This window comes from Pectinophora gossypiella, chromosome 8 (genome assembly GCF_024362695.1).
Source record: "Pectinophora gossypiella chromosome 8, ilPecGoss1.1, whole genome shotgun sequence".
Taxonomy (NCBI): Eukaryota; Metazoa; Arthropoda; class Insecta; order Lepidoptera; family Gelechiidae; genus Pectinophora; species Pectinophora gossypiella.
The window spans coordinates 1,441,385-1,461,773 of record NC_065411.1 but is presented as its reverse complement, the minus strand read 5'-3'; the positions used below and the strand labels follow the sequence as shown (position 1 = coordinate 1,461,773).

At 41.8% G+C, this 20,389-nt stretch overlaps 1 protein-coding gene across 1 annotated transcript in view; it reads right to left on the bottom strand.

Annotated features, from left to right (window-relative positions):
• LOC126369093 (dynein axonemal heavy chain 3) overlaps nt 1-20,389 on the bottom strand; it is a 73,063-nt gene that overhangs the window by 5,671 nt on the left and 47,003 nt on the right. The window contains exons 49-70 of the mRNA XM_050013386.1: nt 19,419-19,671; nt 18,894-19,020; nt 18,376-18,487; nt 17,967-18,080; nt 17,371-17,548; nt 17,091-17,195; nt 16,503-16,664; nt 15,777-15,963; nt 15,109-15,229; nt 14,642-14,809; nt 13,734-13,969; nt 13,069-13,252; nt 12,503-12,639; nt 10,959-11,096; nt 10,168-10,405; nt 9,072-9,279; nt 8,452-8,615; nt 8,054-8,140; nt 7,291-7,448; nt 6,114-6,273; nt 4,822-5,019; nt 3,896-4,104 (exon numbers count right to left, since the gene is read on the bottom strand). Coding sequence (XP_049869343.1) covers nt 3,896-4,104; nt 4,822-5,019; nt 6,114-6,273; nt 7,291-7,448; nt 8,054-8,140; nt 8,452-8,615; nt 9,072-9,279; nt 10,168-10,405; nt 10,959-11,096; nt 12,503-12,639; nt 13,069-13,252; nt 13,734-13,969; nt 14,642-14,809; nt 15,109-15,229; nt 15,777-15,963; nt 16,503-16,664; nt 17,091-17,195; nt 17,371-17,548; nt 17,967-18,080; nt 18,376-18,487; nt 18,894-19,020; nt 19,419-19,671 — 3,644 coding nt within the window. The remainder of the gene's footprint in view (nt 1-3,895; nt 4,105-4,821; nt 5,020-6,113; nt 6,274-7,290; nt 7,449-8,053; nt 8,141-8,451; nt 8,616-9,071; nt 9,280-10,167; nt 10,406-10,958; nt 11,097-12,502; nt 12,640-13,068; nt 13,253-13,733; nt 13,970-14,641; nt 14,810-15,108; nt 15,230-15,776; nt 15,964-16,502; nt 16,665-17,090; nt 17,196-17,370; nt 17,549-17,966; nt 18,081-18,375; nt 18,488-18,893; nt 19,021-19,418; nt 19,672-20,389) is intronic.

Genomic DNA, 20,389 nt, shown 5'->3' with positions numbered 1-20,389 from the left:
AATAAATGTTGCCTATATTAATTATTGTTGGTATCAAATCTTTGATCAATAGGTAAAGCTGGTTAGAGTGGTGTGTACGCATTAACTGCATGCATATCAGTGGTCTAAAACCAGTGTTCAGATTAAAGAGGATAAATCCTATTCGGGCGCACACAAACTTAACCTAATTTTAGTTCGACAGCTCTTAAACAAGCGCCATCCTTCACTTACAATAAGTATAAGAAAGAGACGGAGCTAGTTTTAGTCAAATTAAGTTAAATTTAAGTTGGTGGTTGCCCGAATCAGCACTACTGGATGTCACGCGGCGCGTGTTCACTGTCAAATACTGTGAAACAACCTTCCAAAATTCTGTATATGTGGGCGTACGGTAAGGTCGTGCGGGTCGGGCTTGGGTCAGACCATACAATGGCCATGGGACCATGGTGGATAATTTTACAAAAGTAGCGCGGTAACGTGGGTCGGACCAATTTACACTGGGCGGTGAACTAATGTGTAGAATGATCCTAGTAGAATGGTCTTCGCCAGCGCCGGACCCGCGCGAGTTCTAGCGTAAGCCTATGTTCTAGCTACCTAGAATCGCCAAAAGTTGTGTTTAATGTTGTGAGACCCATTTCATAGATCTACACATGAAATAACTGTTAAATTAGGTAACATTCTGTAACTGATTGATAAATTCACAACACCCATACTCTAAGATGTTAACTCCAACCTTTCTCGACTCCGTCCTCAGTTGAGGTGACTTCAAGGTCTTCCTCGAACTCTTCAAAATTCGGTATTCTTAGATGGCACCTCAGCCTTAACAAGTTAAGGTTCAGTTTACTCTAGTAAGGCATGACGTCACAATTTTCGTATTATTATGTTGGCAGTATGATTTTTTTTTTAATTTTATTTGAGGCTTTATTCTGATTAGAATATGCCACCCTCATAGTATTCACAGGTTTGTGTTTAATGACAGAGGTTTGCGACAATCTACGTTTAACAGATATTTCTACGAGTTTGTACATTGCCCTAGCTGCTTCCGACTTGGGAGCTGTTCAGATACTGTCACAGAACCCTACTTCACCATTATAATTAAACTGAAACATAAATTGTGATCTTTTAGCTTCGTACCGGAGACACTCCATCATAACATGATAGACATCCTCACTACGGTTGCACTCGTCACAGTTAGGTGATGGGGTTTTCCTCATAAGATAGCCAAAACTATTGAGTGGGATATGTCCGGATCGGAGTCTCAAAGCTGTAACAATGTAGCTCCTGCACATATTGGCGCCCTCGAACCAAGGGGCTCTGGACAGTAACGGTTGGATAGTTTTATTTTTTATTTTATTTTTTGTACCATATTCCCTTGCAGTATGATATGCTCGACTACACTGAGTAAAGTTTTCAACTCGAGGACGTGAAAGTCAACTTAGAATACCAAAGTGCTCAGCTGGGGCCGAGTTGAGTGGAGGAAGAGTCGAGTGGACGTCTTGGAATAAGCGTGTAAATATTTGTAATTGTAGCTTTATGAAATGGTACGATATACCTTCACTGAACTAGTATGCACTTGTTTTTCGTAGATTAGTATAATTATCTAGAACAGGCACTAACTATCATAGACGTGTTATTCGTATTAACAAATGTATCAGTACAAGGACAGACTGAGTACAAAATTGTATGTACTATAGATGTAAACTATAGGTACGTTCGGACTGTGTGCGAAAACTTGATGGTAGTAGAGTTCGAGCAGGAGAGTACAAGTTCGTATCGGTGCGGGGTGGAGAGAGTGTTAGGCTCAGATCATATAATAGGTAGATGCACTGTTGCCGCCTAAAATGGCACCATCAGCCAAACAAGGAATAAAGGGCGATATGCCTTGCTTCGTTCTCGTCAAATAGAATAAAACTAGAATTATTCTTTGTAACGAATGTGTGCTTAATGAAGGACTTTCCAGACTACGTTCCCCAAAAACTATGGCGTTGTACAGTTATAAAAAGAAAATTACCTATTTTGTCATGTCGGGTACATAATAAGCTAGTTTCCAACTAGTCAAATCAGTTACTTTTTACTAAACGTCAAAACACGAAATTACTATGGAATTTGTATGAAAAAGCACACTGTGACGTCATAGAAAAACGTGATAAATTGTCGGACTTATTATTACGTTTTTCTTGTTTAAAATTGATAAATAAGTTAAATAGAAAAAAGAAAATGTTTTTCGTCGGTTTTAGATCTGTCTTTATTTAGTAATCAGAATTTCATAATTTATTTTCAGCCTAGTACACTACCCAATTATTCAAATATACAATGTAATGGCAGAGGTATATACAGGGTGTTAGTGACATGGTAACGAATACTCAGGGGGATGATTCAGACCATGATTCCGAGTTAGTATCAAGTGGAATTTTCCGTCGACTCAAGTCGTCAACTCAGAAGAAGTCAACTCAGAATCATGGTCTGAATCATCCCTCAAAGTTTTACACCATGTACAGAATGATGTTGGTACCTATATTGCTTCTCTTTATTTTAATCGGAATAATAATGGGTGGAAGTTGTAATTGTTCTTGGGTGTAATAAAAGGTTTAAAATAGATTAAACCGTACAACACTTTAGAACTTTTTCGAAATACTTGAAGTAATACATAGAATTTTTAGACGATATTTTCTTGGAACTGTGCATATACCAATACATATGACCCAAGGTGGTAGGTAAAATGCTGACTCGCACGAGGCTGTCTGACGTCACAAGCCATACTAATAAGTGTTGTTGACTTGAAAAACAAATTTAAAGTGTTGTGAGCGATATTGGTGCTGATAACTGTACACACTATCTAATTTTATTTTAAGTTATTAAAAAAGGGGCGGGTAATCGATAGGCATAAAATTTATGGAACACACGTCAATTTTTGGCAGAAATCTAAAAAATACAGAGTTCACTTGACAGCACACGCCAAACGGGTTGCATATGAGCGAGACGCCTATTTTATTCGCTCGGGTTACTCATTCATTTTAAAATGAACAGTTGTCAATCATCCGCCCCTTTCTTTTTCGGCGGATAATAAAATGACAGGTAAAACTTAAAATTAGGTGTCTGCAGGTATCGCGGCCATTGTTGTGTTAAATGATATATTGTAGTACACTCTGAACGTACCTTCGTTGTATTGTGATATAGTAAATATTCACTTATGTATTTGGCGCGTTTTATTCTAGTTTTAAGCAGCTTGACCAGGGATTGTTTCTTAGATGTTGACGATTATAGACCATTATAGACGGCGATGCGGCTCACCACCTTTGACGTTGGTCTAACATAAAGCTTTATAAAGCTTGGATGTCAATTTAGTCTTGCGATGGATAGTCCTTTGACTAGCCTAATTGGCAGTATATTTGTGAGCTTATGTAAGAAACATCAGACCCCGGACATTCCATACAAGACTTTCATTTTTACCGTGTACCGGCTAAAGTGCGAGTGAGACACAGTCCGTGCGCTTTACTCCTTAGCGGCTTATGGACACACCCAGAAGGGGTGAGATCGGGGAGCGCCTGTTCGAACTACGGTACCTGATTGCACCAATGTGTTGTTACTTTAAATGCAGTTTTCACTAACACAGTTAACTCGGCCATTATAGACGGTGATACGGCTTACCACCTATCACATTGGTCTAACAGATAGCTTGGTGAGGCGTGGGTACTTAGGGCGGTATTAATAAACTAATCTCAGCTTTGAGACTGCCCTCAAGATCATGTCAATGTGAGAGTTCTTATATAAAAACAGGGACTTGAGCATGATCTTGAGGTCAGTCTTAGCTGAGATTACTTTAATTAGTTCATCTTGACATGGATGTACCTCTGACTATCCCAATTGGGATATAGTCGTGGACTTATGTGCGATGACGCGCGCAACGATTGTTCTTTACCTGGCAAGCAGATCAGCGACATAGGAGCCCAGCGGCTTCATGGAGGGGTAGGACTTGGACGCCCAGGCGGAGGGCACGATGCCCTTGACGAAGGCGTTGTTGCAGCCCTCCAGCTCGGCGCTCATGATGGCCAGCCCCTGCGCCGCCAGGTGCACGCCGTGCAGTGTGCGCCGCACCACCGCCACCAGACGGTTGTAGCGGATCAGCTCCTGCGCACATGTGTGTTAAACGAGTGTGTGTGTGTGTGCGTAACGTACATACGTTACGTTACCACACTACACACCGACTACACTCGTTTAATACTAAATTATTATATCCTATTCAAATAAAAATATCAACATCTAAAAAATTTGAATTTGAATCCGTGATAGCCGTGAAATGGAATTCCATAGTCTCTGCGTATCCCGGTGGAGAATAGGCGCGAGTTTATGTTTATTAGCCCTGTTCGGAGAATGCGTGACTTACATCGTAGTATCACGGATTTGAATCCCGGATCGGGATCTAAACCACTGAATTCGACTTTAGTTTTCACGTGATATCACGTGGCTATAGGCTGATCCCTGGTCACCATAAGGTGCCAAGTTGTCTTTGATTACTTGGCGCTCTGCCCCTATTAGGGATTACGAGAGTGAGTTAAGTATGTCTGCCAGAAATTACATGGGTCAGTCGTGTCGTTTCCGGTCCTGTGCGAGGATGTGTGCGTGTGTGCGTGCGCATGCGTGTGAGTGTGGCGTGAAAGGAGGATACACGTACCCAGCAGTGGGTGGATACAGGCTGAATTCGGTCTGTATTCGAATTCAAAAATATTTTTATTCAGTAGCAACATAATTACACTTTGAATCGACATATTTCACACAAGAAACGTCTCATCCGCCTAAAACTACTGCAGCTTCTCACAAGCTGTGCAGTACATTTGTCGTGGTTACCTGTTTGAGCACGGTGTTCATGCTGTTGTAGTACTCGACGGGGTAAAGCTGGCTGACGGTGTACACGTCGTACTGCGGCGGCAGGCGCGACAGCAGCTCCTTGGTGAGGTCCACCACGCCGCCACCGCCCTCGCCGCCCTCCGCGCCGCCGCCGCCCGAGATGATCGACGTCTGGGTCAGCAACGTGCCGAATAGCAGCTGCAGGAAGGAAGTTATAATAGTCAATCAGCATTCTTCTCTCTTGTGAATGTGAGGGTAATGATTTATCATCCTGGTATCACTGGTTTATTACTGAGCCGCCGAAGGCCCTTGACCCCTCCGTTTCGGTTGATTGAGGAGATGCATGTGCCTAGCAGTGGGACGTTGTTATATCTACATACAGGGTGTTAGTGACATCTTAACGAAAACTTTGAGGGATGATTGAGGCCATGATTCAAGTGGAATTTTCCGCCGCAAAAGTATGGAACGGAAAATAATTTAAATAAGCTCTAAAATTGTCATGACTTGTCCGACAGGAAATTCCACTTGATATCGACTCAGTATCATGGTCTGAATCATCCCCTTCAGTATTCGTTACAGTGTCACATACACCCATACCTACTTGTATGGCTACTGTATGTACTAGTATGGGGTGTAAGTGACATCGTAACGAATACTGAGAGGGATGATTCAGCTGATTATTCTGAGTTAATATCAAGTGGAATTTTCCATCGCAAAAGTATAGAATTGAAAATAATTTAAAAAACTAAAAAAATAACATGAATTTTGCGATGGAAAATTCCACTTGATATTAACTCAGAATCATGGTCTGAATCATCCCTGAGTATTCGTTACGATGTCACTAACACCCTGTATACTCAACTAGGAGATAAGAGACAAGATCATATCAGGGACTATTCAGTTCTCTAAAATTCAAATAATAGACATTGCCAAAAAGGCTTCATAGCTGAAATGGAATCGAGCTGATCTTATTTGCAGAACCCATCTAGCGGGCTTAGCACCGTAAGCACGCGACTCTTTCTCGCCGCGACAGAGACCTATGTCGGCGAAAACAGTCACACAATGGAGACCTCTTGGACGCAGAGGGTACACCAAGAAGCGTTAAAGAGATGACCTGGTAATCTGAAAAAGCTGCACTCAAGCAATTGATATTGACATTTGCCACCAATAACAATGCCTTTGTTAAAGAGACGAGGAAGATCACTGGGAATCAGGACAGACAAAGATGACTGATGGAAGAGGCTTTTGCTGATCAAGGGAACTGTATAACACTTTAGCAAAAATCACTTTACCGCGTTAGCCTCCTTGTTGTCCTTGGTGATGTCCGCGTTCTCATGGAGGCCGAACACTTCTGGCTTGGCAATCAGCGGCAGCGCGCGGATGTGCTCCAATACGGAGTTGTAGTCCATGCTGGGGGGCATCTTGTAGTTGCCGCTCGGGGAGAACGAGTAGCTGGAACGAGGGTACAGGGGGTTCTAAAAAGGCATGTAGCAATTCATGTCATCTCCCTAGCATTATCCCGTTTTTCACAGGGTCCGCTTACCTAACCTGAAGATTTGACAGGTCCGGTTTGACCTTCCAACCCGCGAAGGGAAAACCAGCCCAATACAGGTTAGGTCACATACCTCCGAAAAACTAGCAATTCATGTAAAAAACAAAATATTGCTTCTTGCTTCCACCTCCACATACAACACCTGTGGCAACAGCCTCCATGGTCTAGTGGTTCGAGCGTCGGGCTCACGATCTGGTGGTCCGGGTTTGATTCTTAATGGGGACATTGTCGAAATCACTTTGTGAGACTGTCCTTCGCAGGCTTGAATCACCAGTTTGTCCGAAAAAGTAAGATGATACTGTGTTTCGGTAGTTCCGGCTATTAGCCGTAAAACAGCTCCGCCAACCCGCAATGGAGCAGCGTGGTGGAGTATGTTCCATGCCCCCTCCGGTTGATTGAGGAGAGGCAGTGGGACGTATATAGGCTGTTATTGCTTTTTGACATTTGTAGGCATTGGGCACTTACTTTTATATGCGCAAATGCGCTATTTAAATTGTTCTTATATGTGACCTTTTTAAACCCTCTGGTTACTCTACTAAGCTTTATTTGGTCACCCCTGTCCAAACCTGTGACAACGTGGGATTATTTGGGGTGTTTTCGTTTTAAGTAAATAATTCAAAGAGTTTTGAGTTGAGTTTGATCTGTGTACGTTCCTGTTGAGGATGTTATAGTTTCACTCACTCACTCTTTGTGATCCCTAGTTTGGTTAGGACATTACAGGCTGATCACCTGATTGTCCGAAAGTAAGATGATCAGTGTTTCGGAAGGCACGTTAAGCCGTTGGTCCCGGTATTTACTGATGTAAGTATGTAGTCGTTACATGAGTCAGGGGCCTTTGGCGGCTCAATAGTAACCCTGACACCACGGTTGATGAGGTTGGTATTCCACCTCACAACTCACACGATAAGAAGACTTACTCAGGATTAGTGGTGACCTCCTCGTTGTAGTATATGGAGAGCAGAGAGAGTATGAGCCGGCGGTCCTTGTCGTCGGTCACGCGGCCCCCGTAGTTGCATTCACCCGCTAAGTAGTTGAGCGCGTCTAGCGGGGTCTCTGCGTACTCCGTGAGGAACATCTGGACATAGAATAAAATAGATTTCTTTTTTTTTAATATGATATGACTTACATCGTAGCATCACTGGTTCAATTTCTTTGTTTAGAGATAAGCTCACCTGTACGGACACGAGTACTAATATGTGTACACTTTGAAACCATGTCACATTAACTTTTTTGAGAAATTAAACCGTAAGTCTCATTAAATGTCAAATATGATAGTGCGACAAGGTTCTAAAGTGGGTACATGAAATTGCTCATGACTGTACTATTTGTTTTCTTTGTATGTTCCTCGTGTCTGTTTTATTGTGTACAAATAAATAAATAAATCCTAGCTCAGATTCTAATTTGTGACTGAATTCGATTTTATGACTTTGAAATCATGTTTGGATCGTAGATAAAAATCTCGTGGTTTCAGGATTTCCTTGGTGGTTTCGGTTAGGATATCGGCACTGGCTTCCGACCAGAAATGAGTAATCATTAAAAATAACAGTCACTGTCGAATCAAATAGGAGAGATAACGAGAGAGAAATAGAGACAGGCAGTTTACGTAGCGTAGTTCCGCTTCTTTAAGTGCCGGTATTGGCCTAAATAGCACATTTAGTTGTAATTACTTGTACCAGTTACCTGAAGCTGCATGATGCAGATTCGGAGATCGCTCTCGTTGAATTCATACTGAATGTTCCATCCCAGGGGACCAAAAGCGCGTCGCTCCTGCATCAACAAAATAACCACGATCAGCTGTTATATTCCCGAAAAAAATGTGTTTCTGAAGTAAAAAGTTAGAAAAGGCACATCACTGGTTATAGGATAAGGTTATAGGATAATACTAAACGAGTACGAAAAGGGGAATGGAAAAAATATAGTACCTACATGCCGCGCGCGGATACCTAACACCACGCTTTTACCAATGTATAATTTTCAATATATCTCTATCCAAAGCCAATTCTTTGATCCCTTTCCATCTACCTTCTCTTCAATCATATTTTTGGACAGCTAGTAGTAAATAATTACTTCTTTGGTACCTGCACGATGGCGTGGAAGAAGCAGAGCGCGAACAGCAGCCGGCGCCACTCCTCGGTGCGCGGACACGAGATGTAGAACTCGGGGTCGCTGATCGGGTCCGATATGTACGACCGGTAGATGTTGTTCTTGAGGCCCTTCGGCGCCTCGTTCGTCATTTTTACTCCTGAAAGAGGAATTAATTAATCTAAGAATAAACAGTCTAGTGCATAGACATTTACATGAATGGAAAACTTGATTGGCTACTGGGGGATTAAAAAGACCACATTGAAGCGATTCATCTAAGAAAGCAATATTAAAATTCAAAAATATCTTTATTCAGAAGTTTATTAGTTCACTTTATGGTACAAATGTAACTACACTTTGTTTTGACAGTTTTTACATAACGAACGTCTCATCCCCCTAAAACTACTGCAGCTTAGCTGTCTGTATTTGTTGACTTTGCGCATTTACCTCTTATATGCGCAATTGTCAAATTGCAATATTGCTTTTTCGTGTTGGAGAAACCAGGATTGTCAGGATTTCTTTGATGTGGCGTTTTTAATCCCTCTGGACTACCTAATATGCGTGTTATATAAGCTGTATGTTTCCTATTAATATTATAAAGTATTGAAAACCCCACCGTTCTGCAGCACGGTGACGGGGAACGCCCTGCTAGGGTACGACGTGAGCCAGCATCGGAAGTTGTGATGGGTGTTTTGAGGGATGATGACCTCGGCGCAGATGCGCTCCAGCTCGCCCATCCACGAGTCCATCACGTGGCAGTTCTGGAGCACCACCCAGCCACCATTCTGGATAGCTGTGTTTATCATGCCTGCTGCTATTGGACCCTGGAGGAATTATTGTAGGATTAAGCTTCGTACTACAGCACACGAGACCAGAAGTTCCCAGATACTGACATCGCCGGCGTGGTCGACATTTCCCTCATTCAGCGCTTATCGCTATCGGCCCACTAGGTTCGAGTAAATATTTGAAATATAAATCCTAGACGACGCCCTGAGTTGAGGTTCGCGACCAACTGGGCACTTTCAGGCCTTTTGTCTTAAATTGGGTATTTGACTGGGTCAAAGATAAATTATAAAATGCTAATCTAGAAAAAGAAGCCAATCTAAGATGATCAAAATTCAATCTCATTTTACTTTTCGACTTATTTTCGGATTTTATTTATGAATTAAGCAACAATGAGTACGACGTTTGACAGCTCTTATTGATGACCTCCCAGGACAGTATTTCCATACAAGCTCCAAAGAAAACTTTCGTTGTGACGTTTCGTAAAAAGTATCTCATTTGACTAGGTTGTCAAGTAGCCTATTTATACCGGGTGAGAGACCTCAGCTCTCCCTATTTGTCCGGCTAAGTGGCGAATATCATTTGCGGCAAATCTAAAATAAGTCACAGCATAAAATAAGGTACGGAAGTTGTATTGCCAGGGTTAGTAAACTCGGCTAGCAGCAGTTGCTGTCTCCCCCAACCTGCATGGAGCAGCGCGGTGGGCCATGCTCTACACCCCCTCCGGTTGACCAAGGGGAGGCCGTGCCTAGCAATAGGATATAAATACACGCTGTTTATGTTGTATTGACGATTGCGCGATTGCTGAATGTGGAGGAACCAAGAGAAGTGTGTCAAGATTAAAGCAAATGGAATTACATAGTCTCTATTTGCCCCGGTGGGAACTAGGCGTGAATTTATGTAAGTATGTGTATGTTGTACTGACTCACCTGTCCCTGCCCAAGGGAGATGGTTTCAAAGCTGATGACTTTCTTCTCCATAGAAAATTTAACCAGACCGGTCATAGGATCTGACCCTGGTGATAAGATGAAGATGAGCGGCGAACAGGAGTTGCTATCGTTGTAAGACTTCTCAAGGTCGAAGGGCGGAGGCTCGATATAGGTGCGACCCATTTCTTCTATCACGTACTGCTGAACCACCGGGATTAACTTGTCCGGGCGGATGCATCTGGGAGCGAAATGAAAAATGACTAACTGAGAATTTATAGAAGATCACAATATAAATCACTACGTAGTATAAAACAAAGTCGCTTTTTCTGTCCCTATATCCCTATGTACGCTTAAATCTTTAAAACTACGCAACGGATTTTAATGCGGTTTTCTTTAATAGATAGAGTGATTCAAGAGGAAGGTTTATATGTATAATAAGATCCATTAAATAGTGGAGAAATACTGTTATTTTTGAGGTTTTTAATGTGATGTCGTAAATAATTTCATTTTTTTCTCAGCATAACACCCGAGCGAAGCCGCTAGCCGCTAGAAGGGTCGCTAGTATAATATAAATGTACCATACAATATTACCCCCGTTGGCTAGCTTATTTATAATATGGCGCGTAGCAACGGAGTTTGCCAGATGTGACGTCAACATATACTTACTACCGCGACAAGTCAAGCTCGCTCCAAGCTCGGAGACTGTGCTTTCGTAGAATTCCGCAGAGTGCCAAATTTCGGGTTTTCAGACATTCCGTAACGTCTAAAAGTGTACAAATGACGTCACATACCTTAGCATGATAAGTTTCGGTATGCCCTTGATGTTTTCGAAGGGCGCAGGGAAGTTGTGTTCCTGAGGTGCGGAGAGGTCGTAATACTCCTTCCAAGCTACCAAATTCTTTTTGAAGCTCTCCCGGAAGTCACCCAGACTGAAAAACAAATATCACATTAGAAAAAAAACCTACAAAAACCGAAGAGAAAGCTTTCTAGAATGATATCTCTTTCGTATTACATCCAAAAATCTGTCAATAGAATATGTTAAATGTCCAGTTTTTTCTCTTTAGCGGTTGCCCGCCAGTTGGTAAGCGAAAACGCCTAATATGGAGCACGCTAATGTTACTACTATCTGAAAAGCTTTAGCACCCTAGTGTGGAAAACATCCACGACGATAAAGCGTAAGAGGAAGACAGTGGGCCTAGCCATGTCTCAAACTCTCGGAAGTGTTTTTATTTCTACAAAAGCTAATAATCGAGACGAATGAGGAACTTTCCAATCGATGTTCCCCAACCACATGTCGTCGATGGCGTTGTTGACGTTTAACGTGATAATGGTGCTAATTATCTAATTTTATTTTAAGTTATATCTGTCATTTTCTTATCCGCCGAAAAGGAAAGGGACGGATGATTCACAACTCTTAATTTTACGAAGAATGATTAAATGAATGAATAACCCGGGCGAATCAAAAGGTACGTCGCTGGTATGCAATCCGTTTGACGTGCTGTCTACTTAACTGTGTCGGGTTATTGACTGATGTAAAATTTTTAGACGGCTGTTTTAGATTTGTGATTAAAATTGACCTGTGTTCCAAAAATTTTATGCTTGTCGATTACCCGTCCCTTTCCTTTTCGGTGGATAAGAAAATGACAGATATAACTTAAAATAAAATTAGATGGTATTTACAGGAATTAGCACCAACCTATTAATTTTAAAATTATTTTCTCATTGCTGGGGTACATAATTATTCAAAAATGTAATGTAATGGCAGAAGCATATATAAAACTAATTGTTGCTTGATATTTGGATCACATTATGTATAGAATGATGTTGCTACTTATATTGCTTCTCTTTATTTTGATCAGACTAATAATGGGTGAAAGTTGTAATTGTTCCTTGGTGTAATAAAAAGGGTCATTTTAGGCAGAAATTCAAAAAACCCTTCAAAAATTGTATATATAGATTTGCCGCAGATGGCATTAACTACTTGGCCGGGCAGATGGGGAGCGCTGAGGGCTCTCACCCGGTACAAAATTTAAGACAACAGGCCTGAGTGTAGGGCTAATCAAGCTGATAAGCACGGGTTATGTAGTAGTTTGAATAAGGATCATCATCATCATCAATTTAAGAGCCACGCTCTTGTCGGTGTAGCATTTTCCATTCCAGTCTATCAAAGGCCAATTCCTTGACTTCCCTATAAGACACGACGTTAACCTTTTCTTTAATCTGTTCCATGTAAGCTCTTCTTGGTCTTCCCCTTCCTCTCTTTCATTCTAGCTTTCCTTCTATAATATTTTGAACAAGGATATGAATCACTAAACACTCTGTTCAACAAACTCACTCGTTAAGGTTGCTGGAGCGCACTATCTCCGACCAGGCCTTGTCTGTCAGCCAGTGGTGAGCCGGGTTGGCGTGAGGGTTCTCCAGAGACACCCCGCCCGTCAGTAGGAAAGCCACTTGCTCGTCATCTATCTTACCCTGGAAGCGCATTATATGCTTTTCTATTTTTTAAATTCAACGAGAAATACATAACATACGTAAATGGCCTATATACGTCTCACGGTTGGTTTAACCTCACAGGAGACAGAGGGGTATGGAGCATACGTCACCTCGTTGCTGCTCTGCCGGTTGGTTCAAAAAGAACTAAAGATCAAAAATCTGGTTCGGACGGGGATTGAACCCGCTCTTTGGCTTATCAAGCCGGGAAGAACTATATAAAAAAATAAAACACTGCTTTTTTTGTTATAACAAGGTACCCACATATTATATTAAATCTACGAACATGACGGTCTTACCCCAGTCTTAGTTTAGTTTTGGTATGCTCCGTACCTCCTCAGGACCTGTGCTCAGCAGTGGAGTATGTTATATAATAGTTTTAATTCAAGTCGTAATAGTAGGATTACATACCTTAGCTCGCAATATACCAATGGTGAGAACAAGAGAGAATATCAGCTTGTCCTTCTCAAACAGGGAGCGGCAAACGTTCTCGTAGATGCTCTTAGTGAAATATGCGTTCAGCCCCTCAAGGCGTTGTTCCAGGATGTCACTCTTGGGAGAGTTCAAGATCGCCTGGTTGTAGAGGTTTATGAACCTGGTGGCAAGAGGCAACTGATATATTTAAACAAAACACAGAACATACGGCTCACGAGTACATCCATCACAAGATGAACTCGTAAGTGCCCATACCTCACCGAGCTTTCAGTTAGATCAACATAATAGGTAGTGAGCCGCATCAGTCTGAAGTTAATTATAAGGAACTTTCAAAATAAAAAAAAAACTTTTTTAAAGCGGTGGTCTCAATTAAATAAGATGATCCGTGCTTCGGAAGGAACGTTAAGCTGTTGGCACGGTTACTACTTGCTGATGTAAGTAGGTAGTCGTTACACGAATCATGTCAGGGGCGTTTGGCGGCTCAGTAATAACCCTGGCACCAGGGTTGATAAGGTTGGTGATCCTCACAACCTATATTAAGAAAGAAGAATTAAATAGCAGAAATACATGCTCTCTCTCTCTCCCTTGCATTATTCCCTCATGAATGTTATTTATATACAACTTCACGTCTTCATACTCACCAACCCAAAGAGTACTGGTACATAGGATCGATGTTGGACAGGTCAGATATGCAGAAGAACAGCACAGATCCGTGTTTGGACACGGGCACGTACAGTAGACGTGCATCATCTATCTCCTTCTCCGTGACGGCTGACACAGCTTGCTTGGCCTGGATCTCCGTGGAGAGAACCTTGGATGTTGATAGGATCCTGTTGGCTGACTCGTCTTCTAGGATGTTGCCCGCTGAGGACAGTACCTGGGGATTTTAATGTTTTTTTTAGTATTTCCTGGGAATGGGTTGGGAGTATTGCTTATATGCCTCATTTCCTTTACATCTTTGTTCTTTACAACTACTTAAGACTCTTAAATAACATACATAAATAACCTATATACGTCCCACTACTGGGCACTGGCCTCTCCTCAGTCAACAGGAGCAGAAAAATGAATGAATTGTATAAAACTATTAACAGTCAAAGATATTTATTGCGACTGTAGTAAACAAGATGTCAAACGAGGGATTGTGTCTTCTTAACTGTGACGAATTATCTATAACGGGAATGAGCTGGTAACCACTCGACATTATCTAAGGATTACAATACCAAGTGTGTAGATATCGGCTGCCTGTTACCATTCGGTAATTCGGTAGTGTCTTAGGTCGAAGGTAAAGTATAAAATTCTGATTACTAAATGAAGATTAATCTAAAACTGACGAAAATATTTTCTTTTTTCTATGTAACTTATTTATAATTTTTAATAAGAATAATGCCATAATAAATGCGACATCATATCACGTTTTTCTATGACGACACAGTTTTTCATACAAATTGCATAGTCATTTTGTGGTTTGAAGTTTAGTAAAAAGGAATTTGACTAGTTGGAAACTAGCCTATTTGCCGCCGCTAACTGTGATGTATCTGAAACCCCGTACCTCTAAGATCTGGTCTTCTATTTCCTTGAGCATCCGTTTGTTGTTGGCACCCTCGACGATCAGCTGATTTTTCTTGAGCTCGAGCTCGGGTCGGTCCTGCGCCACCACAATGCCCAACAGCTGATCTTGCAATCCTTGCGGCGTGATCATGAAGTTTAGAAGCGTCACCTGTGCAAATAAAGTACACTTTTTTATTTGGGTACATGGCAGGGAAAAAATAAATTATGGAATGCTAACCTAAAAACAGAAGACAGTCTTAAGATGATCTTATTTGCGAATTTGAATTAAGAATTAAGCACGTAGAAATAAGTGAAGAAAATCTCGACTCTATGACGTGGCATAGTAATGTCATTTCAATAGATTGTCATCTAGCTTACTAACCACTCGCGGTTTCGTTTGTGTCTTTTACCTTACTTAAAGAAATAGATATGAGAGTATTATGCCACCAAAATGAAACGACTACATACCTTAACAGCAATTTCGGGCAGATAGTGTGGATTGCTAAGCCTAGTAGTGATGTAGAACCTGAAGCTGTGGTTGTACTCCAGGATGGTGTCTCCAAGCTTCAGACAGTCCACACCGCCTGACCTGGATAATGGAAGTTATACGTTAAATCTATAATGCAAAAGTGAAATGTCACTGACTGACTCACTCTCATCAAGAAGTGCTAAGATTTTCAAATTTTGCATGGGGGTGCCTTTTAGAACGTAGATGCTCACTAAGACGGGATTTTAAGGAATTCAATTCCTAATGAGGATTAAGAAGGGAACGGAAGGGGGGGGGGGGAAGAAGGGGTTCAAAGTTTGTATGAAATTTCTATAGTTTTAATAGTAGGGTTTAATAGAAGTCGCGGGTAGCAGCTAGTACCATCAGTGACAAAAGACCGCAAAAAGGAAAAACGTGAGTTCAAATAATGCGAACGATCGACTTAGTAAGATAGCGTAAAACGATACTGACAAGAATGAGAGTGGATGTTCTTCAGTATGAAGAAGATGTCCATTATATAGCATTCTCCAGCATTGTACGTAGAAGAAAAATAATGTTGCTTGTTGCTGGTCGGAATAATCATATGGCGGCTGTGGCCGTCCTCAATGCAGCCACGACGCTGAAAGTCTACGTAGCGAGTTGCAGTTACCTGAAGATGTTCCTCAGCAGCACGGGCTCGAGCACAGCATCCAGCTGCTCGCGTATGTTCTCCAGTATGACGGGGACGCCCATCTGGATGGCGTTCTCCAGCACTCGCACGTAGTTGGAGTCCGTCAGCTTGATCACCTTCAGTTGGTTCTCGCGCTCCATGTTCTTTACCCATTTGTTTGCTTGTTCTGTTAATACAATACTTACTAATAAACACTGTCTATTAGGCTCACTGCACAGATCCAGAAAGGATGACATAAAAAGAGAGGAAGTCCAGCAGTGAGCGGATACAGACTGAATATGTAGATAGATAGATTAGGCACATTAGAGTGTAAGGAGAATCTAGAAAAATAGATGCGCTAAGGTATTTCAATCCAGGTAAAAATATGGGGTCTCAATTTCTTAACAACATGTTTTGGATAAGACTCCGGCCAAGAAATATAATCCAATATCTAATTCTTGATTGGCGATATGGTACTTTACCAATTAAGTAGAGTCCTAAGTCAAAGATAAATTATGAAATTCTGACCACTAAATAAAGACAGATCGAAAATTTACGATAAAAATTTTCTATTTTTAACTTATTTATGAATTTGGGTCAAGAAAAACATAATAATAATTCTGTCATTTTATCAAGTTTTTTATACAAATTCCATAGTAATATCGTGTTTTAAGGTTTAGTAAAAAGTTGGAAACTAGCCTATAATATAAAGCCAATTTGTGTTACCTTGCGGATCGATCATGAGTCCCCATCGGCGGGACTTCTCGACGATGATGCCGTTCTCAATGGAGAAGGAATCCACGGGCAGGCCGGCGATGTTCCACGCGCGTATCACCACCGGCTCGCCCAACGTAGTGATCAGAGAGAACTGTTCCGAGCATGGGATCTCTGCACAATACCAAAGTTGTTTCATAAGTTTTTTTCAGGAAGACATTACATAAATCGAGGATGCTTTTTACAATAGTTCTACCTTTATATGAAAAGGAGTAAAAAGTCATCGTTTATCCCTTTAGGCAACTCGAAAAGGACTTTAAATGATTTTTATTTCTTTTTATAGCACTCACCCGTGCTTAAGGAAACTCAAAGTAAAAAGTAAGCGAAGTTTTCTTTTCTATTATTTTTTTACTTTTTGGAAACGGATTTCGTAGCAGTACACCACGCTGTGAGCCGGTAGGTTTGCGTAAGCTAGAACAACACCTAACAAATGAATCAAAATAAAAATAAAATTAACAAAACTTGATATTAGTATGTAAAAATAGCACTTATGTATATCTACGAAGAGAAGTTGTTGTCTGTGAAGTGAAGAATACTTACTCAGTTCTATGGTCCGTTCGTTCCACAACTGTACGATCTCTCGCCTGTAGTTAACGGTGTAGGGGCCCAGGTAGGCGATGCAGCCGGCTGAGAGCAGCACGTCACCTGAGTGAATAATGCTTTTGATACAGAGTGTTAGCTATGAAAACTTTTTTTTTGTGGTCACCCATCCTATGACCGGCCTTTGCGAAGGTTGCTTTACTTCAACAATCGCAGACCGAGCGCGTTAACCGCTGCGCCGGTAAAACCGCCGCTGCGGTACAGTAAAACAAGTTCATACCAATGATGTTCCCCAGCAGCTCTAGGAGGTCGGCGGCCAGCTCAGTCCACCGTGTCTTCTCGCCTCCTAGTCCTCCGATCAGCTGTTCAGCGCGCGTCAACTTGGTGGAGCACAGGTCTATCTCGTCCTCCAGACCTTTCTTCTTGCGCGTCATCTCAGCGAATTCGTCGTTCAGTGTCTGTGAGAAACAAGTACATGTACATATTATTTCATTTTAGTTTACTCATTGCAGAAGAATATGTGTCCAAAAGAATATGTACTAGGTACAAGATAAATTATGAAATTGTTATTACTAATTAAAGACGGATCTGAACTAATGAAAAACATTTTCTTTTTAACTTATTTATGAATTTTACTCAAGTAAATCGTAATAATAAATCCGACATTTTATCCCGATTTTCTATGACGTCACAGTGTGCTTTTTCATACATATTCCATAGTCATTTCGCGTTTTGGCGTTTTGAAAATAGTAACTGATTTGACTAGCTGAAAACTAGCCTATTCAGGTTACCCAAATAATATTATAGGCGACCCACTAAATGGGGGGGTGGCTTTTGTGGGATGGAATACTCTAGATATTTGAATAAACACGTCACCTGTAGTTTGTCGAGCACGCGCTGCAACTGGGCCCGTTTGGCGTTCAGCGTGTTCATCTGTGTCTGCAGTTCCGTTTCCGCTTCCAGCAACGCAGCTTTCTTCGGCGCCACCACCTGGTTGCATATTACACTCATTAGTGATGCAAACTATAGGAGCCGTGGTGGCATAGTTGGAAGAACGCTTGGTTCTCAAATCAAACACTTTATTGCACAGAATCAGAATCTTAATTCAGTCAATTCTTTTCTCTACTCTCACTGTGAGGTCGTTCAAATCTCAGCACGGGTCCAAAGTCCAAACCAATTTCAAGCTTGTTTTCGAATTCATGTTTGGATCATAAATGATTCTCACGTGCACAGCAGTGAAGGAAAACGTCTTGAGGTAATTAAAAAATAGTTTCAATAATCTGACCTTTATGACTCTATCGTAGACGTCCATGGCTCGCACCCACCGGCAGAGACCCTCGCAGGCAGAAGACACCTTCGAGATCACCGCCGGGTCGAAGTCGCGGTCGGGGATATATCTGTGACACGGGATTTTCAGGTTTACCACAAAACAAACATAACATCTTTGTTTGGATAGGACATTGCAAGTTGAATCATGTCAATCATGGTTGTCTGAAAAAGTAAGTCGATTCTGTGTTTCAGCTGTTGATCCCGGATAAGTAGCCCAAACTCCTTCACCAACCTGCATTAGAGCAGCGTGGTGGAGTACGCTTCATACCTCTTCTGGTTGATTGAGAAAACGCATGTATGCCCCAGCAGTGCCACGTGTGTAGGTTGTTTATGTGTTTATTTAAAACTAATAGAAAGCTCAGTGAAGCGTGGGTACTTAGTTCTTCTTGCAAAGGATGTACCTCTGACTACCCTAATTGAGATATAGTCGTGAGCTTATGTTGTGTCATGTTATATAAAACTAATAAAGCGCACTTGTCTCTAATCTTCTTCATGATAGCGGGCGCGATGTTGTCCTTATCGTAGTTCTTGAGGCTCTCCAGGAACTTCATGTCTCCTAGCATCTTCTGCGACGGACCCCAGAAGTCCTCGAACGGTCGTCCTGGTTGAAATATACAATAAAACATTAATATACTAAAGCTTTTTTCTATTTACAGGAAGCAATAGCACACCCTACAGCACATGCAGACTATGTACAAGTAAGACCGCCACGTAAAGTACCATAACGACACGCGTTTCGACCTCGCCGACGTGGTCGTGGCCTGTTGTATTAAATTTTGTCCGAGTCAGAACTCTCAGCGCTTTGCATTTATCCGGCCAAGTAGTTATTTCATTTGCGACAAATCTACAATAAGTTACGTAAAAAAAGAACTTAGAGCAACACAGGGAGGGGAGTCATACACAGGCATTTCCTTCTGCGAAAATATTTACAACATGTGCAAATTTGTATCATACTAACTATTTGTATCCGACTGACCTGATGATCAAACTATAGCTTACCGTTAGCGTCCATCTTCCTATCCCCTTTAACCCCCTTCATAACGCACACTGCTTCCATAACCAGCTTCACGGCGGATGGGGGGTTCTTCATACTCTTAACGAGCGTGATGTCTGCTGGCTTGAGCGTGTTAAGGGCGTCCAAGGCGGCTTCGAGCGCCGGCACGGCTTCGGCTAAGTCCGACTCGCAGTCGTCTTTGATGGCTTGAGCCGCCGCCGCCGCTTCGTTGGCTAATGCTTCGTCGGCGCCGACGATCTGGTGACAGTATTAATCCCTCTAAACCCTATTGGTGTAAGTCATTAAAGTACAAAAGGCTATCAATAATATAATGAACCGTATAATCACAGATTACCAGATTTTCGCTCATAAAGATTCTTACAGTGTATCCTTCTCTGTTGGAGGATGTGTCCCTTTAATAGCTTAAACCACGTTCTATAAGGAGCTCAAGAACGCATTGTATGCTTTTTGTACGTTGTTATAACCAAACCATAAATTAATGGATGAAATTTTGAAACAAATGCAAGCGAGTACAGAACAGAAGAACTGCCTCTGGGTTTTAGTTTAGTCTAAATGGCTGTAAATAGCTAAGGAATAAAAGGGAGCGTGCGTTGGCTGTCTGTGTATGGAGTATCTGGGGTATGATTAGTCTTTAGACCAATCCATCAGTCTTCTTCTATCGTGTGGATTGTGAGGTGGAGTACTAACCTCATTAACCCTGGTGTCAGGATTACTATTGAGTCGCTAAAGGCCCCTGACATGGCTCATGTAGCGACTACTTACTTACATCAGCAAGTAGTAACCGGGACCAACGGCTTAACGTTCCTTCCGAAGCACGGATCATCTTACTTTCGAACAATTAGGTGATTAGACTGTAATGTCTTAACCAAACTAGGGACAACAAAGTAATTTTTGTGATGTGTCCCCACCGGGAATGGAACCCAGGACCTCCGGACCGTGAGCCCAACGCTCAACC